At 41.8% G+C, this 22,853-nt stretch overlaps 4 protein-coding genes across 6 annotated transcripts; 2 read left to right on the top strand and 2 right to left on the bottom strand.

The window, feature by feature from the left end:
• Window positions 1-3,237: 3,237 nt before the first annotated feature.
• LOC143447447 (uncharacterized) lies at window positions 3,238-11,303 on the top strand. Of its 2 annotated transcripts, none has more exons than XM_076947554.1 (7): window positions 3,238-4,751; window positions 7,206-7,285; window positions 7,602-8,602; window positions 8,667-8,873; window positions 8,940-9,131; window positions 9,248-9,530; window positions 9,632-11,303. In XM_076947554.1, the coding sequence occupies exons 2-7, from the start codon at window positions 7,278-7,280 to the stop codon at window positions 10,038-10,040; spliced, it is 2,100 nt and encodes a 699-aa protein (XP_076803669.1). In that variant the 5' UTR covers window positions 3,238-4,751; window positions 7,206-7,277; the 3' UTR covers window positions 10,041-11,303. The 2 variants fall into 2 exon arrangements, with proteins under 2 accessions (XP_076803669.1, XP_076803670.1); XM_076947555.1 differs by having other exon boundaries at window positions 3,239-4,751; window positions 8,667-8,867.
• Window positions 11,304-11,445: 142 nt separating this feature from the next.
• On the bottom strand, window positions 11,446-12,428 carry LOC143447480 (uncharacterized). The gene is made up of 3 exons (XM_076947606.1): window positions 12,137-12,428; window positions 11,939-12,055; window positions 11,446-11,729 (listed from the first exon to the last, which is right to left on the bottom strand). Exons 1-3 carry the CDS (start codon window positions 12,261-12,263, stop codon window positions 11,533-11,535), a joined length of 441 nt encoding a protein of 146 aa, XP_076803721.1. The 5' UTR covers window positions 12,264-12,428; the 3' UTR covers window positions 11,446-11,532.
• Window positions 12,429-14,335: 1,907 nt separating this feature from the next.
• Window positions 14,336-15,799, top strand: LOC143445019 (putative ferric-chelate reductase 1). The gene is made up of 5 exons (XM_076943811.1): window positions 14,336-14,413; window positions 14,528-14,728; window positions 14,790-14,897; window positions 14,958-15,213; window positions 15,311-15,799. Exons 1-5 carry the CDS (start codon window positions 14,336-14,338, stop codon window positions 15,508-15,510), a joined length of 843 nt encoding a protein of 280 aa, XP_076799926.1. The 3' UTR covers window positions 15,511-15,799.
• A 1,599-nt stretch (window positions 15,800-17,398) lies between these two features.
• On the bottom strand, window positions 17,399-21,791 carry LOC143447451 (uncharacterized). Of its 2 annotated transcripts, XM_076947560.1 has the most exons (13): window positions 21,322-21,463; window positions 21,159-21,253; window positions 20,564-21,022; window positions 20,022-20,263; window positions 19,690-19,910; window positions 19,441-19,510; window positions 19,299-19,358; window positions 19,013-19,056; window positions 18,864-18,939; window positions 18,640-18,702; window positions 18,299-18,561; window positions 17,871-18,062; window positions 17,399-17,782 (listed from the first exon to the last, which is right to left on the bottom strand). In XM_076947560.1, the coding sequence occupies exons 3-13, from the start codon at window positions 21,013-21,015 to the stop codon at window positions 17,705-17,707; spliced, it is 1,761 nt and encodes a 586-aa protein (XP_076803675.1). In that variant the 5' UTR covers window positions 21,016-21,022; window positions 21,159-21,253; window positions 21,322-21,463; the 3' UTR covers window positions 17,399-17,704. The 2 variants fall into 2 exon arrangements, with proteins under 2 accessions (XP_076803675.1, XP_076803674.1); XM_076947559.1 differs by lacking the exon at window positions 21,159-21,253 and having other exon boundaries at window positions 21,322-21,791.
• Window positions 21,792-22,853: the final 1,062 nt, after the last annotated feature.

Below are 22,853 nucleotides of genomic sequence, written 5' to 3'. Positions count from 1 at the left end.
CGGAAAAAACGGATATTTTTCAAAAACATCCCAACATTCTGTGAAAAGCATCAACCAGACTAACCAGTATGCATCTATGACGTTATAACAAAGAATAATGCAAAGTGTGACCTCAAAGGCATTGGCTAATTTGACTTGAGTCACAGTTTGCATCGACTTGAACAAAGAATGACTTTGTTACAACTCTGGTTGAATACACTGGGCAACATTTTTCAACTTTTTTTTTATTCCTTGCTTGTTTCAAGTTTATCTAGACTAATGTGGCCATGCTGAATCCAAATCTGGCCTTAGATTTTTTCTAACGCATCACGTTTTTGAGATATGTTATATGCACACGACAACCCTTAATTGTCATTTCAGCTAATTTTGGCGGTGCAGAACAAACATTAGATGTAATCAACACAGTTATTGCTAGTGAAAATAACAGCATTATCATATTGCACAATTTAACACAACCCAGGATGATTAAACCAAACCAAAATAGCATTGTATCCCCTCAAAAGTGCTTTATACACTTGCTCTTTCGAGCATGTTCAGTGTCAGTTTCACGCTGAAGAAACCAGCAGTAGTCCCCCATCATGTTTGGGTTAAATCGACCTCTATACCGCGATTCCATCAAAGAGATGTCTTGGTGAAATCTTTCCCCATGCTCGTCGCTCACATCACCCAGGTTTGGTGAGAAAAAGTCCAAGTGTGAACGAAGAAAATGCAGTTTAAGTGACATTCTGCAGCCCATTTCGCGATATTATTCCAGCAAATTGTCGACTAGATCCGAGTAATTTTCTGCCCTATAGTTCCCAAGAAAATTTTGTACAATCTGTACAAATGCATTCCAGGCTTTTAATTCAATTGAATTAAGCTTGGATGGAAATACTGGGTCACGGATCAAATCACGTATCTGGGGGCCAACAAATATTCCAGCTCTCAGTTTAGCATCACTTAGTATTGCACCAAGCTTTTCTTTTATATGTAGGAATCCATCTCCATTGACATCCATTGCATTGGCCATTCGGTTGTGTCATAGTGGTTTGCATCGTCTCGACTGTCCCACAAACAGAGAAAACACATATGCTTGGTGTAACCCAACTGCAATCCGAGTAAAAGTGACACAACTTTAAGGTCTCCACATATGTTCCAGTTATGTGCTTGGTAGTCAATGACCCCTCCCTATAGCCATGGCCAAGTGCGTACAGTCATCGCCAAAAACACTCAAGAATGCATTAATTATCATGTAGAACATTACATTTACAAAATAATTTCAATATTAACCGTACACAATATGCATTGAAGATCAACGATCCGCTGGAAAAGAAAATTGCACAATACCTTATACTGTACTATCTTATAATATAGTGCGAATCAATGCAAAATCCGAATTTTGTGAATTTTCATAACCTTAAATCCTGACGTGATAGACCAATTCTGATTTCAGATTTGGAATCAGCATCCCAAAGTTAGTCTAGGTAACATAGGCCTATTTTCATTTGAGTAATAATTTTGATGTTGCCCAGTGATATGAGCGAAAAGATGACCGAGGTACTCTGCAAGCGTGATGAGAACATAGATGGTCACTGAAGTGAAGTCCTTCTACTTTGACTACTTGCTAAAGTAGTTTTGTTGATGGGTACTTCTAGTTAAGTAGCTTTTAGGCCAAAGTAATGCACTTGAGTAGGTCACCAAATGCTGAACTAAGTCAGTGTTTTAGTTCGAAGATAATTTGCAGTGATTTTCATTTGCGATCACATCTACGAAAAAGTGTTTATATAATGTCTACAACTTGATTCCACGTAACAATGCTCTGACGAAGGACAAAAGTATGTCTGAAGCTATTCGGCCTCGTAAAATTTTGTATTTCTCTGCAGCTGTAGTGCTTTCAGCGAGCTCTTGGTAACTTTTGCTTTCACAGCCTCATATTTTAGACCGATGACTACTTCTTACTTGGAACGGCAGCACTTCTACTTGCAATGGAGGCTGATATTTACACGAGTAACAATACTTCTGTGTAAGTAAGTTATGGGGCCACTTCAACCACCACCGGCTGAGAAACACAGAAGCAGGTTAACAAGTTCACGAGTGTTGGAAGGTACAGCTGAGTTGGAAAGTAAGAGCTGTGATGCGTTCTCATGACGTCACGTTCTAAAACCACCATAGCTTTAAGTTTTGAAATTAGTTCCATTTGTCATCCATGGTCAATTGGTCGCGTCATAGTGCAACGCTTCTGAAATTGATTGATGTTTGCAATTATTTGACAGCAACGAAAACATGATTTCTACTTCCCATGAATATTACAATAATAATAATTCAAACAACCTGCCCAGAAGCTGAAGCCAAAGATTTCATTGTAATCCTCGCTGGAACTTTATAGAAATCTTAACGTTATTATGACGCAATAACTTGGAAATGCATTCAAATAACAAGATAATGACGTCGCATTGGGGGAAACACTTCCATCGAGGCCAGATCATTGTTTTGAGGTATAAACAGGTCTAAGGGTTCAGAGCCCAAGAAGCGGTTGAGTGAGTAAAAGTTACATGAAATCATGGAGCTCGGTGTACAATTACGCCCACCCTTTGTCATATCACCACTGGATGAGCAGGAGAGTCCTCAGACGACGGGTTTAATGACGGGATAGCCGCTCAAGCGCTCTGACCACCCGTCCAAGTCGCCCCTTCGTTTTTGAGAAGTTATTGTTAAAATCGGATATTTTTATATTTGTGAAACATCAAGCAGCCGTTAGTGGGGGCAAGAGATCATATCACGAACCAGTGCGTTGACGATCGTTAAATGACATCATTGGCGGTAGTTGATCAGGCCAAGTGCTGCCATTTTCTGTCCGTGGATGTTGTCCTGGTGACCGCGTCGTTAGCCAATGCAGCGAATCGTTGTTCGAAACTTTCGTTCTATGACTTAGATAGCTTCCGGTGTTGTCAGAAACGCGAAACCTGAAAGGGTGATGTTCGGTGTCAGGACGACGAGATGTGTTACTCCTTAATGACGTAAGACGGTTAGTATAGAATTTAAACCCAAACTTGACACGAGTGGGAAGCTCGAACATTTTCCTCGTCTTGATGCATCCATCGACATCATAGTGCGGTAAACAATTCTAAATATTTTGAGATCAGCCTTCAAAATATTTTGCGTTTTTCAGCTTTTATCATCGACCACGCATGCGCAATATCACGTGACCAAGCCGTGCATGAGCGCATCGAGATGCAGTGCGCTCTTGCATAGTCACGTCACAGTGCATAATGTGGCAGCACGGATGTAGGGCGGAAAAGGTCTTGTTCTAGGCAGGAAAAGAGGAAAGGCGCCGACTGACATCATAATCGACATTATTCGTTAAAGAATGGCAAATTGTATCAAATAAATAGTAATTGTTTGAACAGAACTTGATGCCAAGTTGAGATCCAGTTAAAATGCCGGCACTTCAAAGCGGAGATTTTGTTTTTAAGATATCGCAAGAACAAGTGTAAAGCAGTGGCAGGAAGTTAAGGGGAAGAAATTGGGACAAATTGCTCTCTTCAACTTCCATATCAGCCATACCTGTCCTCTCATTGTGACGTTGTTCTGAATCACAATCAGGAAATTTAAATCCAACAAAAAGCTCAAGAACTTTGTTTCATTTTGTGTCAAATTTGCTCTTTTAGCGATTTATGAGGAAATTCTTTTCAAAACTTTTATCTAAAATTGATTAATTATGTAAAATGACGCGATTCAAGTGAGAGGTAAATTTTATAAAATATTCCCAGGACCAATATTTTTACAAGAAAAAATTGCTGAAAAAAACTGAGGGAGAAATTTCATAACGAAATCTCCCTTCCAGCAGTAGTCGGAGCTTAGATGCGCACTGACGAGTTTTCTAAATTGCATATTCACCCAATAAGAAGGAGTAATTTACATTAAGGACTGCAGGGAATTAAAAACTGGAGTCTTATTTCTTATTTCAATTTAACCCAAATTCACTTGAATTTACCAAATTACCGATGTTGCTGGGAAATTTCAATCATTTCAACTCCTTCAAAGATTAAAACCAAAAAAGTAGTTTATTTTACGCAAAAATATGGCACCGACGCAAATATACGCTTTGTAGACCGCGCGATGATGTCGCCATTTTGTTTCGCCACGTGTCTATCTGGTGCGTTTAATTATGACGTTACAATGATGAGAAACTGATCAAAGGCGAACATTCTGTTCAAGCTGATTTTTTATCTGTTTGTTTTTAAACAACTTTCCAAATTGTTGAAGCCTCGGCTTTAAACACCGAGCCAGAAGTTCGCATCAAATCAACAAGTTGCCGTAAAATAAAATCCGGCAGCGACATCACAAAAGTTTTAAGCAAAATATTTCGCAAAATCGCGTTGTCTTGTTCTGAATTCTCCCTCTAACCCAGTTCAAGTCTCAAACTATCAATATTTCCCAACCAGGCCCGGCTGTGGTCCTCGGATTAGCCGCCAATGACGTGTTCTGGTGCGGGGATTAACGCGGTACATTTTTGAGTTAGACGCGCAACAGGCGGAGCAGAACTCTCTTCATGGCGAGGACAGTTGTGAAATGTGTTGGAAATTTTCAAAGCTCACCCAGCCAGCCTCAAAGCTCATGCCTTACAGGTTGTTGTAGAACTTGTCAAAGTAAGTTTGAATCGAAAAAAGCAAATCGGAAGAAATAATCGTAGTAGGACTCATCCCTCGGAAGAGCAGGTTCTTCTTCATCTCTCTAACAGCGATTAGAAGCGGGAGTGTCCGTCGACAAAGGTCAGATGTTCAAATGTCTTTCAGTAAAATATTTAAATGTCTTTTGAAAGAAACTTAAGAATTTCAGTTTTTGCAAATTTTGTAATTATCTCGTTGAATTTAACATACTTTGTGCTTAATCCATATAACATCTGGTATGTAATGTTCATGTTCACCTGCATGTGAAGCATTTTAATATAGCTATGAGTTTAGTGTGCACTGTACACAGCCTTCTTGGTCTTTGTGACGTGACAAATATTGTGGCAAATTTGTTTGTTAGAAAATAACGTGGCATGACGTAAATTACGACCTACGCAACAATTTCTACTAGCTTTTGCATTCTAGTCAATTATTTTTTATCAATGACTGTGTGAAGGGAAAATAAAACGAAGAAGTACCAAGTAAAGCGATGGAGGCTGTGGCGAGTTAATGGTGTAAACGACTTCATATTTACGATCATTTTTCTGGAAAATTTTCAAGCTAGGTCGAGTTGGTAATTTCCTAGATCGTGTAGATCGATGGCTGTGGAGGAAGCAACCCGACACTTCCTCCACACAGATGCCCCGCTTCATACGAAAAGACACTCCCGGCAGATTCATAGAAAATCATCCATCACTTCACCGCACAGTATATTACTAGTTTGTTGTTCATTTTCTACAAAACACGTTTCAACTTTTCTTTTTCCAGAATTAACCTCATAAATGGGGACTTACCCTATATCGAAACCTGGCACGCCGATGTCGTTTCCCCCAATTCATTTAAATTTGGAATTTGATTGGTCCGGAAAATCTGTGAGTCGAATAATTTCCATATTCTGCTCCGATTCTTCCTTGTTTGTTACGTCATAATGGTCACATCGATGATAATAGCGAGAAATTGTTTTGAGACCAGCTTTAAAAATTTCGATTTTCCGATTTTTTTCCGACAGTCAGAGCAACGAACTTTGACCTAAAAACCCTTTTTGTTAGTCCTTTATGACGTGAGCGTTTAACAAAAATTGAAGCTAAGTTTTAAGACCACGAGCTTTCTAGCGTTGTAGAAATTGACACATGGAAGGCTGTATTCAATATGTATTCAATGCATCTGAAAGTGGACACGATGGTCACTTTAATTTGGAATCTTTCCAAATCGAATCCGATTCTTAAAATATTGACGCTGTAAAATCCAGGAATGTGACGCAGAAAAGTTTAATTCATGGTGTTGTGCAAATTTTTCTTGCTGCTGGCTTCACCAATAGAAGCTGCGCAGTTCGTGCGTGCGCGTGTGTGCGATATTGGGCAGGTCGTTTCGCGCGTGTCTGCTGCGTGGAATATTTTGACAGGAGCTCGCAGAACAATAACTGCCTACTTCCTTCTATTCATGGGCGGGGGAACAATGACAAACATTTTCGGCTTCAAATGGCTGAAATCCCCGAGTCATTTTCAAGGTTTTTTTCATTGTAACGTACCTACTACTGCGCATGCGCGTAATACACCTAAAAATCACACTTAGACGAAAGTTGTCGTCTGCCGAATGGTCGGGATATCGCGCAGTGCTCGATAATCGCGTTTCGTTCTATTAGTAGGGTGTCTCTGTGCCGTTTATGCGACCGCGCGTTACATTTCATTGGAGGGTTTAGACAAAAACATTCTAGAATCAGGGCCGTGTTCGCCCAAAGTGTCGCTGGTTGGCTTTGTATTTAGCATCATATCATCACCGTCTTTGCGCTTTATTGTGAAATGTTTCGATGAGTTGCTGCAGATTTTGATGTCGAGTTGAGTTCAAAACTGAGCTCGTCAATCAAGCGATCGGATGAATGGCCCAGCACCGAGAATCCTGTTCCTATTTACCAGCCTGTTGAGAAAATAGACGAGGCCGACCACGGGCTGGGCACTACAACTGCTGGTAGCTCGATCTGACAGGAAATGACATCATTTCCTCAATATGCTTACAACAATCCTCCGAACTGCATTTTCTTCTGTTTCTTTTTGACATGTCAGACCTCGATGTGCTCCTATTGGTTTCTTTATTATATCGCGGAGTATTTTCGTTGCAAGGCTGCTGGCACCATATTCGTGTCGCGAATTATAATAAACAGAATGAGAAAATGCCAGACACTGGTTTGCCGCCAACTCAACTTTTCTTTTCACGGGTTCTTTGTTTAAAATTAATTTTATGAGTTCTCTGAGACTCAATCGCTTCCAACATGTTTTTTATCTGCATCTGGTTGAAAAACAAATAAAAATTTTGTCTATGTAGAAGGCTCTTGCACATGTTTATTGTTGTAAAATCTAACTGTAATCGTCACAAATAATTGATAGTTTGGTAATAATGCTTAACCTAGCCACAATTCCCAGCAGCGATGGCATTTTGTGATGTCACACTCTTAAATAGTTCTGAGGCATTTTAAAATTGCAGCAAATCAAAGGAAAATATCATTCAAAAATTGCTTTAACACCAAAGCGCGTTTCAACGTTTTATGTTTTTTTTGTGCAGGTTCATTCAAACGGGAAGTTACAATTTTTGGAGAAATTTTAAAGCTTTGGGTCCAGCAGAGGCCCCAAGAATATGTTGAGGTGAGAACGAACTAAAACTAAATGTTGAATTCCCATTACGTCACCTTTACAAAGAGGTCTTTGTGATGAAATAATGGGTCCCATGAGTCACCTCGTGTAGCCCTGTTGGTGGCGAGAAGTTAAGAATATGATGAAGCTTCAAAGTCTTGCAAACGCAGGAAGGTCAAGTTGGCGCAAAAATCGCGTTCAGTCGCGTTCAGTCGTGATCAATTGAGACCGGACTTGAAGTCGAGTTTTACTCAAAGTTTTCCAAATATCATAATTTTACACAAACTCCCGGTGCTGAGACGATAAATCTTAATCTTTTTTGTTTCAGCGTTAACTCCGTTCCAGAAGATTTTTCTCTCAAGTCCCGGCGTGTGGCGTCGTCCGTTGACATCAAGCAAGAACCAACCGTAATAGACGCCACGGGTGACGGCGCCTTTGACTTGACGCCATCCAGCCAACCCACTGACTTGCGGTATAACATGTACGGAGGTAAGCGAACCACAAGCCCAAACCTGTACCGGGGAAATCCAGACCCTTATTTGGGGTCAACTGCCCAAAACGGGGACCACTCGTCAAATGGGAGCGCCAATCACAGCGGTCAGGAGGAGTATGACCTGAGCACGCATCCGGCTCCGTTTGTTTCGGCATCAAGCGACCTCACAGAGTCTTCATTGTCTCCCTTTCTCAACTCTTCGGACGCTCATGCTCTCCCACCCACAGACCCCATCTCGAACGGGAATCTCCCTCGCCACAGGCCGGGGAGTCAGCCCCAGAGCAAGTTGATCGGGGACGAGCAAATCGCCCCCGTGTCCGAGTACAGACCTCAGAGCGCCGGATCATTCTCAAGCACAAATAAAGGCTCCGTGCAGGATCTACGGGGATCTCCCGTGCAGAGTACCCAGCGACCGATAGGGGCACTTGGTTCCCCATCACCAAAATCACAAAGGGGCGGGGAAACACCGACCTCCGAGTCCTTCTCCTCTGCCGGGTTTGATTTTGCTTCTGGACATTCTGCTTTCAAGCCACTCAACTACCCCCACCCAACCCCCTTTGCCCACCAGACCCCTTCCCCCCATTCGTTTCATCCGAGCCCCCCAGTGCCTGGCCAACTTCAACAAAATGCTATCCATCCACCGCCGGGGCTGTTCGACCCCTCTCCCCACGGCTACACTGCAGGTGGCGGGTTCGATTACGGAGGCTGTCACCGACGACGACCTACGTCATCAATCGACAGCGATCACAGAACAACGGGGGCTCCACCCACGAGTTCAGGGGATTCCCACCCAGGGGCAGAGGGTGAACAGTCGAAAAGAGTCATCGTTCCAGCAGGTGAGACCAGTTCTGTCATAGAAGCGAACAAAATAGTGCATTGTGACGTTTTATCTTTTCGCAGATCCGATGGTGTGGACACAGGAGCACGTTCGAGAATGGGTGGAGTGGACAATCACGGAATACACGTTGACCGGCGTCGACACGCGCGCCTTCTCTGATTTGAACGGTCGTGAGCTGTGTGGGATGACGAAAGAAAATTTTTACCAAATCACAAACCCTCGAAATGCTGACGTATTTATGAGTCATCTAAACTATCTACGACGTGAGTGTGAGTGGTATCTGATACCGCCTGTGACATATCAGAAGTCATTAATTAACTCTTTGCTTTGTACAGGTCAGCAAGGGCCTCTTCCTAATCTGAGCTCGGAGGACGTGGACAACATCATACACGGAGGTCCATACCGGCACCCTGGAGCCCCGCCCCCGCGGTTGTACCCCGATGCCGCTTACGGAGAAGGAGGGAGCTCGGGGCGGATGGCGGGCAGGTTCCAGGGAATCCCCTACTCCAACGAAACAGACGGAAAATGTAAGACAATTTCAGGGATATTTTCACTCGACAAACGACTTGCCGTTGTTATCTATTGCGTAATAATAAGTTGAATACAAATACAATTATGTAACACGTAGTCATGTGATCACCAGTGGCGTCACGAAGCACGGCTGGAGGCTCCACGTCACAAAACGTTGATCCTTATCAACTTTTCGGCCCCACCAGCGCCCGTCTGTGCAACCCGGGAAGCGGACAGATTCAGCTCTGGCAGTTCCTTCTAGAATTGCTCAGCGATCCGGCCAACGCGTCGTGCATCACGTGGGAGGGAACCAATGGGGAGTTCAAGATGGTGGACCCAGATGACGTGGCGCGAAGGTGGGGGGAGCGGAAGAGCAAACCGAACATGAATTACGACAAACTGAGTCGCGCGCTCAGGTGAGTCCGTTGCCATGACAATGAGTTCGTTAAATTGTTGATAGAGTTACTTGATTGACAGCAGCTCTACTTGATTGACAGCTCTATGTTTAACTATACAGGTATTACTACGACAAGAACATAATGACCAAGGTGCATGGCAAGAGATACGCGTACAAGTTCGATTTTCAGGGTCTGGCCGCGTCACTGCAGCCACAACCGGACCAGTCTTCTTTCTCCTTCAGCCCGGACTACAAGCACGGAATGTACAGACCAGACGTGCACTTCACACACAGCGGAGGGGCTCCTTACCCCGCTATAGGGCACCCAGGTGCCGGGTACCCCCCTCACCATCAAAAGCACCATTACATCCCGTCCCCTCCTACCAGGTCTCCTTCCTATCAATCCCATCCCGGTCCCGTCACCGGACAGTACCCCTGGCACCCGGACATTGCCGGATATCCGGGGGTTCCCACATTGCACTCGGCACATTCCAACCAACCGCTGCCTCCGACCTCCTTCTACAACTGAGCAGCCAGAACACGATACAAGACTTTTAAACTTGGCCCAAGTTCGTATCCAGTCACGTGAACTTTACCGTTTATTTCGACCAATCAAGTGCTTGTGTTTCCGATGCACAATCATCGTCACAAAACTTTATTTTTATGACGTCATTTTTAAAACAACTTTGTCGGTTTTTCCTTTTCCTTAATTATGACGTATTTATGCACGAATTATGCGCCGATTTATCGCGAGCTCACTTCCGGAATATCAAGTGAGCTCCCCCACATTTTGCTTCCATGTACTTAGAGCAATCCATAGACACCTTAAGATCGAGCGTATATAGCCCCCCCAAGCGTTTATATTGGTTTAATAGAGGTGCTGGTTATTTTTGTAAAACGAAGTTTTTTCTTAATTTCGCTGCGTGCTTTAAAACATTTTTGAAGAAAAATGACGTTTTGTTATGACCTTGAACGGCACGAAATATTTTCATGTTTTATGTCTCCGAGATGTGATGTGCTCCAATATTGTGACGACGTAGAGGCTTCAATAAGTTCATAGCTCTTGGTTTTCGGTTTCCTGTGTTTTTTAGATTGTTTTTGGGGACCGAAATAGCCTATTAAATTTCTCCAACAGTCTCCCAACTTTATGCTTTTGTTACTTTTGCAGCTACAGCAGAATATCAGAAGTGGTCGCTTGAATTTTCTTATCGTTCGCCAAAGTCAAACCTTAAAACGACTCTCTTTGTGAAATTTCTTGGGAAACATTGTGCCTGCTTTATCACATAAAGTAAATCTTCCGCGTCTCATAATGTATAAGATGTTGATGTGCGGTTGTGTTTATTCTTTGTTTATTTATTTTACTTGTCCTCGTCCACGTTTGGAGCGCTCGTGTGTTTGTGGGTTTTCGTTACTAAACGCATGGATTCGCTGAGTTGGAGCGCATACATCAGTCAATTCCGGTGCAACTTCAATTACGACTTTTGCGAATGTTGCAAAATAATTACCAGCTTGTGACGTCACTGTAGTTTGCAAAGTCTAGCTTAAAAAAGTTATCATAATTCTAGTTTTATGTGAAAAATATTCTGAATTGCCCCAAAGCAGGACAACAACGCGAGATTCTCGACGAAATACCAGATGACGTCATTGGCTTATGATTATGACGTAATTGATAACGATTGGGTAACCCAGAAGCTTTATACGCAGACAATTACGTCACATGTTACGGCTGCCAATATATGTTGCTTCTATGTTTTTTGCTTTTGCTGTCAAAGAAAATGAACAAGAAATAAGAGATGGAGTGGTTTTATATGCTAAGATGTCTATGTAGGTGGTTGAGGGAAGCATATCCAGGTTGCGCGCTGAAGATGCGCAGTTCCTAAAGTTCTCAACTCTCTAATCTCTAATTTCTCTCAAATTAAACTTAAAAAATCAGATTAAATTTTTGGCATTTTATTGCTTCCTATTTCCGAATACGAAATGGCAGCAGAGAGCTGCACACATTAGCACAACAACACGCAAATCTACCCAGGATACCGGAGCCTGAGAAATATTCTACCCATTATTGGCTTTAAAGTGAAATTCCCTGGCATTTCTGACGTCACGTTGGTTGGTGCTGACGTCACGTTGAGTGGTGCTGAAGTCACGTTGAGTGATGCTGACGTCACGTTGGTTGGTGCTGACGTAATGCTAGATAGCAAAGCCACGTGTTTCTCAATATCTGGAGACACAAAGAGGAGAAAATGCAGCTTTTGACTCTACAGTTAACGACAGTTTAAATTTGCAAAAATGTTTCAAAACGTCACAATGAAAAATGAGCGATCCACTTTCTATGGCGCATTTGTTGGATTTACCTTTTATGTCACGGCAACGGCTGATGACCACGCCACACAAGTTATATGAGAGGTGAGCACCAATAAGCTATCTCACCTGGTTTCATGATGCAGGAGCCACCCTTCCAGCAGCAGTACTTGGTCCTAAAGCATTTGGACTTGCTACTGATCATCCGGTTCAAACAAGGGTTGCGGCACGGTTCCTCGTCAATCCCTTCGAGCAGGATTTGTTCAATAATAATTAATGGAGATTTGTCATATTGTCATTCATAAACGCGCATGCGCAGACGCTTACCTCCTACACACTGAGCTTTCGCCCTTCTCCTTCGTTCAGCCCGACATCCCTTCTTTGACCCCGTTTGACGTTTTCCAATTGTGACGCAGACCAACAAGACGAGAACAAATACCACAAGATATTTCATGTTTGAAACAACCAGACTAACTGTGTGGAAAACTATTATTTATAAATTGACGTCATAATTTAAGCAAAAGCTACGCGCGACGCTAACTTGTCGTGGCAATTCGTCAAAGTCCAAACTGGGAGGGGCAAGAAGAAAAAGTTTAGGTTTAACAACCGCCTCGTGTCGGCATGCTATCATGACGTAGTGGCCCTAACCTAAGCTTAAGATTCAGAATCAACGATTCCTCCCCCACCACCCTACTCCACCAAGCTCATTTTTCAAATTCTCATCCTTTAATCTAACTGACGTATACATAGACGTCACAATGAACCTTTGGATTTATGATGCCATCAATACAACGTAAATCTAAATAAATTATGTTCACAAATTCTTCCAACAATGCCTCCAGTTCTTTTTGATTGTTACGACTTAAATGCTTCTGTCTCATGGGTGTCGATATCACACCAATGTATGATACTTTTGCACTGATGGCGGCGCCATTAATTCAAACTTCGGAAGCTGTCAGCCATTAGCGCGTAATTATAAATCGCTTTCCTGTGTCACGCGGCCACGAAATCCACGAATTTCAACGAAGTTAAAATGACGTTGATGAATCCTTGATTGATGGAATGCCGGACTTACATATTGCGTAACCCGAAGTGTCCAAACATTTTCAACGTTATGGCGTCTGATATGGCCTGGCATCCACTCTGAAGAACTTCTTAGTTCCTCGGTTCCAAGCACTGACTGCTGGCGAGATAGACTTAACGAGTAAAACTTAAATTTCGTTTCCTTCCGCTAGATAACGTGACTTATCTAACCGCGAGAGAGCGTTTTGCGAAAAAGCGGTTTCATTATGGTCTTGCATATGTTTTATAATGACGTCATCACTAAATACGACCACAAGATGACGTCGTGAAACTACAGGCTGTTGTTCCAAGTCACTGCATCTTATTCAGGCTTTCACGAATTTGTATTTCGTATGACGTCACAAAAGGTTTGAAGTTCCTCAACAAGGGGCTGGTCTGCTCAACCTTCACTGATGACGTCACACTTAAAACACAGCTGTAGCATTTCATCATGTTACGCCGGGATCTTTTACCGAGAAAGGAAGGAAGAGTTAAAGAGTATCCAGGAAGAGTTTGTCCATAAAGAAACAACATCTTACACGCACGGGCTGTATCATGTTGGCATTGATTTCCCGCCCTGTAGTTGATAGCCCGCCACTCTGCCCCCCAGTGGTGGTTAGTCGATGTCTAGAAGAGTTTACACAATTCTTTGAAGTGAGATCATCTGTGATCTCATAATGATGCAAGCTTAGAAACAAATATAGCTTGTTGGGTGCAGTAATTCACAAAACTCAATTTGCCGCGCTGCTTGTTCCAAGTAAGATTGGCAATCACCTGCTTTATGAGATAACGTTGATGTGTTCTGCGCAATAGGCGTCTGCGCATTAGAATTTGCGAGTGTTAGGGAGCTATCATTTCATTGTGATGAAGCGATTATTCTGCTGAGTCATCGCACGAATACTTGACAGTTTCAGTCGAAGCAACTTAATTGGCAATGGACCGCAATTTAAGTTGCAAAACGCGACGTCTTTCATCTGCAATCAATTTATGTCAGACTTCAGACCAGATATCACATATACCGGATTGTTAATATATTTTCATTGTGAAATCATCAAAGCGTTCTAAGCCTAATAAGTGATTTAATAAAAGCCAGACTTGTTTATCTGGAAATAACCGCGGCGTCGCGATTAAAAGTTTCATCGATGCCAATATCCGGTAGAATTCTCCATCCTCAAATTTCACAGCATTTAGCTCAAATGCAGCGTAAAATCGAAGCATGCCAGAATAATTTATATCACACGAGCACAATATTTTCTGCTCAGTTTAAAGCAGATTCGTGAACAAAATACTGCTTGTGAGCGATTTACTGGAGTAGAATCTTTCAACTCGCACGTTCCGGCTTTGAAAGCGAAAGTTCTTTTCTTGCAACTTCCTCTTGATGACAAAGCTTAGCTCTGCTGGAACACCGGAAGTGAACAAAGAAGTTCTTTTTCTCTAAAGTAGAAGAATTTAAGTTAAAGAAAAATGGAAAATTGGCACAAATTGCTTTCAACGATCTTAATGGTTTTGCTTGCTCGATCTCTCGCGCAAGATGGCGCCAAGGTGGGTAATACCCTAACATTTTGTGCAAATGAGTTCCCAAAATTTTATCCATGTTGTCGGTTTCGCGAAATAGTCCCACTGTCACAAGATGGCGCTCATTATCATGTATTACAGAGCAAGCCGAGTGAAAAAGACAGGATTGTGGCGACATCTGGCGGTGGAGGGCGATGGACTTTTTCTTCAGAGTGCAAAGATGGATGCAGGTTCATCAGATGGAAGAGCTTCTCCAGGAACGGAGAGAAGTGGATTGAATTCAACATCCGGGGGATGTCGAGAGGATACATCGCAGTTGCCATATCAACCGACGAGGGCATGGTGAGATAACCGCATGAGGGCGCCCGAAAGATTGTGGAGTAAATCTTCTTCTTCTTGGCAGGGAGACGACGACGCTTACCTGTGCGCGGTCACTCACCCGGGTGCGGTCGACATCCGGGTCATCTCGGCCCATCTCGTCGGATTTATGCGACCAGAGTTGAACGGATTGGTGAGTTTCGTGAGGTCAAAGGTTACGTTAAAGTCGGGTCTAATATCTTCCCCATGACAGGTCTCCCCGGCAAACATTGTCGACACCTTCATTTATGACGACATAATGAACTGCGTGTTTAATCGACCACTCAGCGTGACAAAGATTGTCAACGGCAGGAACGTGACGTGGGATTTGACGTCACAGGACTTTAACCTGCTATACGCGGAGGGTGACGTAGACAGGCGTGGGAACGTCAGGTACCACAAATTCCGGACCCACACCCACGCTCGCTTTGATTTATCCAGCAACTTTTCGTATCCCAGACTTGATGAAAGTGAGTTGTGACGTCAAAATTAACCCTATTATGCATTATTAAGTAATAGGACAAGAAACTTCACGTAAGTCGGCTGATCTGTAGGTTTCAATTTCAGCAGAGGCGGTTGGTGAATTGCAAATTCATCTCAAGAAGCGTATGAGCACTGTGGCCCTTACTAGTGGTTACGAAGCAACAACTGCAGAATTGGAAATCGAGCGCGTGTTGGCGCCAGAGGGAAGGTTGGTTGCCATAGTGATATGTTTGTGCATGGGGAGCGTCGTCCTATATTTCATCTACAGACGCTCATCAGCCTGACGTAACTACAAGAACATTCATTATTATCAAACAATGATCTCTGTATAGTGTATTTAGTTTCATCTCAGCCATAAAAATTATGTTTTGTTTATATGACGTCATTCACGAACCGGGCTTAATGGAAGGATGTAAGTGGTTGTGATGTAAACAATGAGCCATTATTCCGTGGCGTGATCATATAATCGTGAAATAAGTTGAGCATTAATTGCATTATCGTGAGATTATGATGACCATAAAAATTTTAAACGGAAAACTTGTCCGAATAAATCTTAGACTCGAAGCAGAAGACTTTAAAATGAAGGTTTTTGATTGGCCAGTTCAAACCAGGTCCCACCCATACAAAACTGTCATTGACCTTGTCAATCAACTTAATGGCGACAATTAAAAAATCGTCTTCTCTGTGGCTGCGGAATTGCATTAGACCTGCGTTTGTTTTCATACCGATTGAATCACAACCTCAGCAAAGAGTCGACGGTCTGGCAGCGACAAAAACTTGCCAAATATGCGAGTTTAGCTAACTGCGTAAGGCTTACGTCACCATGACCATATCGTTTATTTCTCGCCGTGACTATGAGGAGAAAGTTATGTTGCCAACTTTGTTGTAGAATGGTAAGACATGATGTCATTTTCTCAAATACGTACCATCAATATGGAGCAACTTGATAATATGTGATTTCTATGGTTGAGAGGAAATGACGTGGTTAAAGTTAATAACGATTCAAGTTAAGACTGCAGTGAAACATATTTCGAAGCAATTGTTTTTATGAGAAATTTGACAAACCTCGTATTTCAGGAAAAGTACTTATCATTGAAAGATACTTCGCAGAACCTCCAAGGCACAAACGTACAATATGTATTGACGAAGGGGCTGTCCCTTTCAACTAAAAATTCAGTGACATCATTTCAGATGAGCGGCGCCTCTAGTGTGCGCACACAACCCTCCCACTAATGGTTTCCTCCATACTAACTTAATAATTTATAGAGACCAGCTTTTTACTTCCAGACGCAACCACTCGTTTTACTGAAGTTCACGTTTTCACGAAGGCGTCAAATTTGGCGGCCGCAGTGCCCGCAAAGACCAACACTCACAAAACGCTCTTTTGTCGAAGTTTACGTTTGTACGAAGCAGCATCATTTATCACCAGAGTTGTATTTACCAGGCTCGGGCTAATGACGACACAACACTTTAAGTTATAGAAGCTGTTTTATTCGTTCAACTGATCAACTGATCTTCACAATAAAAACAAGTCATAATCAATCATAATCTACAAACGCAAGCACACAGCGCTAAGTTATTGTCGTGATTAGCTCCAGAGAGCTCCAAAAACTACTTGAAACAAGGAAGATGGAGGACTTATTGCTGACATATAAATAAACGCAAATGCAAAATGCTTCGAAATCGCATGAAATACGATGACGATGTTTTGATGACGCAACCGCTCAATTTATGACGTAACTTAGTCTTGCTTTTGAGCGGTACCAATAATGGGGTATTCCCCTGCAACTGGTGCATTAAGTAGCAGACATTTAAAATTGTGAATCACGTCGGTCGAGTGATCTGAGAAAGAAACGGTGACGTCATTTCATGCTAATCCCAGGTCCTTGCTGGAGGAACGAATCAAACAATTAAAAGAGGGAATTCCCCGCATAGAAGCACGACTTGTAATTACTAATTAGTGTTTAAGTCAGCAAGAAATGACGTCATCCATTGACTCACTGGTCGTTGAAATTCTACGACTGAAAAATATAAAATAAACTGCTTAGGTCAGGGCTTCTCAAACATTTTGGGTCTGCTTATCTGCGACCCCATTGTAGAAAATAAATTTCTATGAGACCCCTTGAGAGGTAGCCTACACATTAATGATGTTAAAACAATAAACGTCCAATCACAAATCTCAAGTGGTATTTTTGTCTCTGGAAAAATCATAAGTGCACGCAATCAACCGAAGTACAGTAACTGTAGCCTGCAGTAATAAAGGAATCTCGTAATGAAAACAGTAAAGCGAATAAAAAATAATCAAAAAACAATTCAATTTATAAAAATTAAATTGGTTTCGCGACCCCAAAATTACATTTTGCGACCCCAAGCGGGGTCGCGACCCACAGTTTGAGAAGCCCTGGCTTAGGGAATATCATTATGACGTCACATATGATGACTTCAACTTCCATCAATCCTGTCACGATCCGACCTCTATTACATCACAATGCAGTCTGACTCTGCTGCATTCTTTGCTTCGATTGTGTGGGAAAAGCACCAGGAAATGACCAATTTCTTTAAAAGAGAGAAACGCTGGAAATTATGACGTAAAAATGTACGTACAGTCACCTTAGACTGGATGAGTCGGACGCCAACCACTCACCGAGTGTTCGAGCTTCCCGACCGCATCCTTCAATTTATGTCGCTCAGAGAGGTCGGCGTTCCTGTGACCGCTGAAGGTGGATTGGTAGCAGTCGATCATCATCAAGCTTTTCTGCACGGTTGGGAGCAGGCTGATGACGTCAGAGGTGTTGTGAGGCTGGAGACGGTTGAAGGAGATATCGAGGTCATCAATCTGTACAATGAAGACATTTTAAACCAATATCAGTTCACCACACTTTCAAGAAAACGTCTCTAACGAGTCTAAGTAGGCCATGTTTAACGTATGATGACTAAAACATCAAATATCATCTTCAAAAATACTCTGCAATAAAACATTACAAAAGTGGACGTCTTACAGTAATTCAGAATTGACAATGCCACTGGCCAAATAATCATGTCCATTGTTTAAACCCTTAAGTGACAACACACCTGCTCTGGTTCCATTTGTGAGATCACTTTTGAGATTTGTGGGAACGAATTCTCGTCGAGTTTGCAAGATTCAAGGTCGATGCACTTCAAGTGTTTCCCGACATTTTTCAAAATGAAGCAGAAAGCTGACACATCTTCATCGGTCATCGCAACGTTGGACAGTTTGAGTTTTTCAGGACACAATGCAGCAGCTTTGCCCGTGAGGCCTCCATTGTTGATCTCAGCGACACGATGCCACAATTTTAGCAGGCTCCTTCGATCGGCTGCTCATGAAAAAGATAAATCAATCAACCAACAATCACAAAAAACAAAACTGGGTGATGTATAAAACTTGTATTCACATTTTTTCTTCAGTTTTACTGAAAATTTCTTCAGTTCTTCAAGAAGTTCATTCATTTCAGACTCTGAAATAATATGAAAAAAATTATGTACAAATACAAAATTTGCATTTGCATGATCAGCAAACAGCATAGGATTGGCTAATATCTAACAAATTGTGTAAAAGCCAATCAAAGCACAAGCATTCTTTCAACTTGGTAAACAAACAAATAAATAAAATATGTACCACTTGTTGGTAGGTAGTCGCTGGCTTGCGTGGGTAAGAGGGAAACCCCGACTGCAGATAAGGGTGCAGGGGTTTGCTGGATAAAAGCAAAATAAACTATTTGAAATGAAAGTTGCATTGTATACAACAACAAAGTGATCTTTTATCACCAGCTGAGGTGGCTCTGTGAATGGAAGATGTTCTTTCTTCAGAGCTGCATGAACATGACATAACCGTGTTAAGGAAAATACAACTTTATATTTCATGCAATAAAACATGGGTAGGTTTCATATGACAGCTATTGCACGAACACAAATATAACATTGGTGTGCCAGAATCCCACAATTACGTTTAATACAAAGCAGTTGCTGTATTTTAAAATAAACTAATAAGTTTATTTACATAGCACACATCAAATATATGTTCTAATGCAAACTTGAATAATCAAGATTCAACCTGAGCTTGGGGGAGGATGGTTGGAGTAGGAGGGAAGATCAGCACAAGCCGTCTCATATCCTGAAGATCAACACACGTTAAATGATTCGTGCAACTTGGTAAAACATAATCCTTGGATCAATGATGAGCCGAGAAAACTTACCTGGAGGGTTTGCACAGGACGTATCGGGATCTGCCAGCTTGGAGTATGGAGATCTCTGGGAATGATTGACCTGGAAGTATAGCCTTGCTCAATGAAATTAATTTCTAAAATCAAAAATTCAACTGATTGGAATAAACCAAATCCCCAACCGACAGAAATAGGTGAAATGCAATCAAATCTCCAAAATCTAAGTAAAAAAACAATTTGTAAAATTCGAAATGTGACGCAAATGGCTAAGCCGGGACATACCTCCACTGACGAGTTGATTTCAGGTAGAGAGGGGGCAGAAGAAAGACTGCTTTGATTTGAAGGTGCCGGTCGTTCAAGGAATGGATAGGAGATCTCGCTCAACTTCATTTTCATGCTTGACTCGGTCTTTTCCGGTTGAATTTGCTGTTTCAAGTCGGACATTTTGTAAACTTGTTGAGGACGTTTCACAAAATGCATCCGAGAACCGGTCTTATTACGAACTAGATACAAAAGTTGACATAAAATACACGAAATGATGAGCAGTAAAGAGCTTTGGCGTTGAACTGACCACTGTATGTTGCCATTTAACTAAGCACGGCAGTAGCTGTTACCATCACGTATGTCGGGACGGTTTTGTGGCTCATAAGCCCAGCATTGCGTCATCAGGTCTTTCAGCAATAGAAAGACTTCAAATTCTTCTGGTTTGTTATCCAACAATGCTTCGACTGCATCCAGGTATTTCTCAGCAGGCTTCAATTTTCGGTCAATGATGAGCTGTATGGCAAGCTGGTGGTCTATTGCATTTTGGAACACATGATGCCTCGTTAAGATTTCATATCCAATCATTCCAACACTGTAATAGAAAAGTAGTTTTACTGGCAAACAAAAACACCATGACCAATACTTAAAAAAGAATGACATTTGAGGGGTGAGCAGTTAACCAATGCAAGACTCATCCTGACCCTCATGACTTCACATTTGTGTCAAATGAGATATCTACTAATTTTATTCCTTGCACTGTTACTTGTTTAATTTGGAGCGTTTGTTCCAATTTTGGAGGTGAGCGTTTGTTCCAATTGCGCTAAACAATGACTTGATCCACATTTTGGTTTGAAACAGACAATCAGCGAAAAACAAAGAGACTGAAATTTACCTGTAAACATCCATCGGAGTGTTTCTTTCGAGGAGTGGGTTTCTCAGCAACTCTGGAGCCGTGTAGAAGGGTGTGTGCTGTGTGTTTGGGGCCACAACAAAAGAAGTATCTGCCATTCCTGAGGCCACTGCCATATTTGTGGCACCAAAATCTGCAATCTTTATTGTCAGATCTGGTGTCAGAAGAATATTCTGTGGTTTTAAATCACAATGAACAAAAGCCTTTCTTGGATCATAATGATGCAAATAAGCCAAAGCAGTAGAGATCTCATTGAAGAATCTCAGCCTGAGAGGCCATGGTATGTGCGAGACATTTGATGACATTAAGAAATCATCGAGGCTGCCCGACTCAATGAACTCCAGTATGATGCCAGAGCAGTTTCCCCACTGAGTTATGCCGAGAATTTTAACGATGTTGTCGTGTCTGAACTGATACAAGACATCGGCCTCCATCTTCACTCTGCGTAACATCGATCATAATTTAAGCAAAGTGTGAGTGGAATAATCCAAACTTTGTTATCAGAATCCTAATTTTGGTAAATTCCTTAATTCTATTCAATACAAATGCATAAAATAACCCAAACTTCATTTTTTACCAGCCCAATTTTCCATTTTTAATCTGCTTTAGGCTGAAAGACCCGTCTCTCCTATGTTGAGAATAATCCGGAAAGAATGGCTGCCTTGTAGAGGTCTATTGCAACCAGACTTAGTACCACATTTAAAGCATTGAACCAAGCAAATAAAACGATAAAAACTTACTTTTCTGAAGTTTGACTTCTTGTCTGTGCTGATTCACCAAAGGAAAAACATTTTACGGCCACCACTCCAAGTTGTTGATGGACGCATTTCCGAACCAACGCGAAAGTTCCGCTTCCGATAATGTCTTCATCATCACAACTTGTCATTAAACTCGAAGCTTCGTAAGAATTTATCAGCACCGAAGTCATGTCTGGTGGTCTTCAGTGGACTGCGCGTGCAAGTATCACGCATGTAGGCTGATGCAACAACTGGGATTTTCAGACAATTTTCACTGTAACATAGTCCCCGTAGCATAGGTCTAAATTAGCCGAGTCCTTTGGAATATTTGCAGATACAAAGCTGCATAACAATGGTGTGGGACAATAGCAGGTTATGACGTAGTATTTAGAGACTCACAAGGAACAGTGACTTGTTACGCATCACTTGGTGCGATTTAACTTTAGAAATCTGTTTACTGGCGCGGATTTTTACAATTTACGCATCATCCTAACCCTAAGCCCTCCTACTAACAATTTTTTACAAATTTATTTGAAAGATTTTACTTAGAGTAATCTTTTTTTAGCTTTGGTTTCACTTGTGATATGATCATGGCAACATACGGTCATGAAGCGTTCGTCGTCATGACCGCTAGGAAGCGGCAGAGTAGCACGGCTATTTGCCGAAAACTTGATGGGTCTTTGTTTAACACAGATCATAATTCAAGTCAGTCGTTTTGTTTAAATGTTGTCAAAATCAAATATAGGGATTTATACGCGACATCGTCCATGAATAGGCTTACCATACGTCCCGCTTTTTAAGGCTTTGTCCCGGCGTCCCGGTCAGTCAATCAAAAGTCCCGCTTTGGCATTTATTCAGTTAACTTGCTGAAGGGCAATGCTCGATGCGTGTTCTTGTGTCGTTGTGTTAAATGTGAAAGTAATTGTTACGTCATTCTAGCGGGTAATTGCCCCAGTAGTAAGTTGATTGTTAGTGCATTCGCTAGTTAACACTGACTTTTCCTGCTGTGATTTTTATGAGAAAATAAAATCGAATAAAGACTTCTTGAAGAAAGTGTTGTCTACAGAAAAGTATGATTGGGGAATTATGTAAATTTACAAATGCTTTAACATTGTTTCCTAGTAAAATGCATTATTTTAGTTTTCCTTGGTGTCTTACTACTTTAGTTGTACAGATGATGTACAGCATTGAAGCAATTTTTAATCATCAGTTGCTTGAACACACCACCTGCTCGTCTGCTTAATTTTCGCTTTTTCAACATATGTTTTATGGATTTAACTAATTGTAGGTTTAGTGGCCATGCTAGTTGTTACCAGCAAATATCAACGTTATTTCTCTTGAGCACGTTCTAAGCCTTCTCGGCTTTGTCACTTTTTCCTGTTCATTGGCGCGTGTTAGTAATAAGTGGCTTGATTTTTCCCCACCGCGCTTTTGACGAAAAATGAATGAATGAATGAATCCAAAATAGTTTCATACTCCTAGTAAAATATGAAGTTGTTGTTCTGAAGCGTCCCGGTTTTCAATCACAAAAATAT

The sequence above is a fragment of the Clavelina lepadiformis genome, chromosome 2 (genome assembly GCF_947623445.1).
Source record: "Clavelina lepadiformis chromosome 2, kaClaLepa1.1, whole genome shotgun sequence".
In the NCBI taxonomy this organism is placed as follows: Eukaryota; Metazoa; Chordata; class Ascidiacea; order Aplousobranchia; family Clavelinidae; genus Clavelina; species Clavelina lepadiformis.
This window is presented reverse-complemented; position numbering and strand designations above follow the sequence as displayed.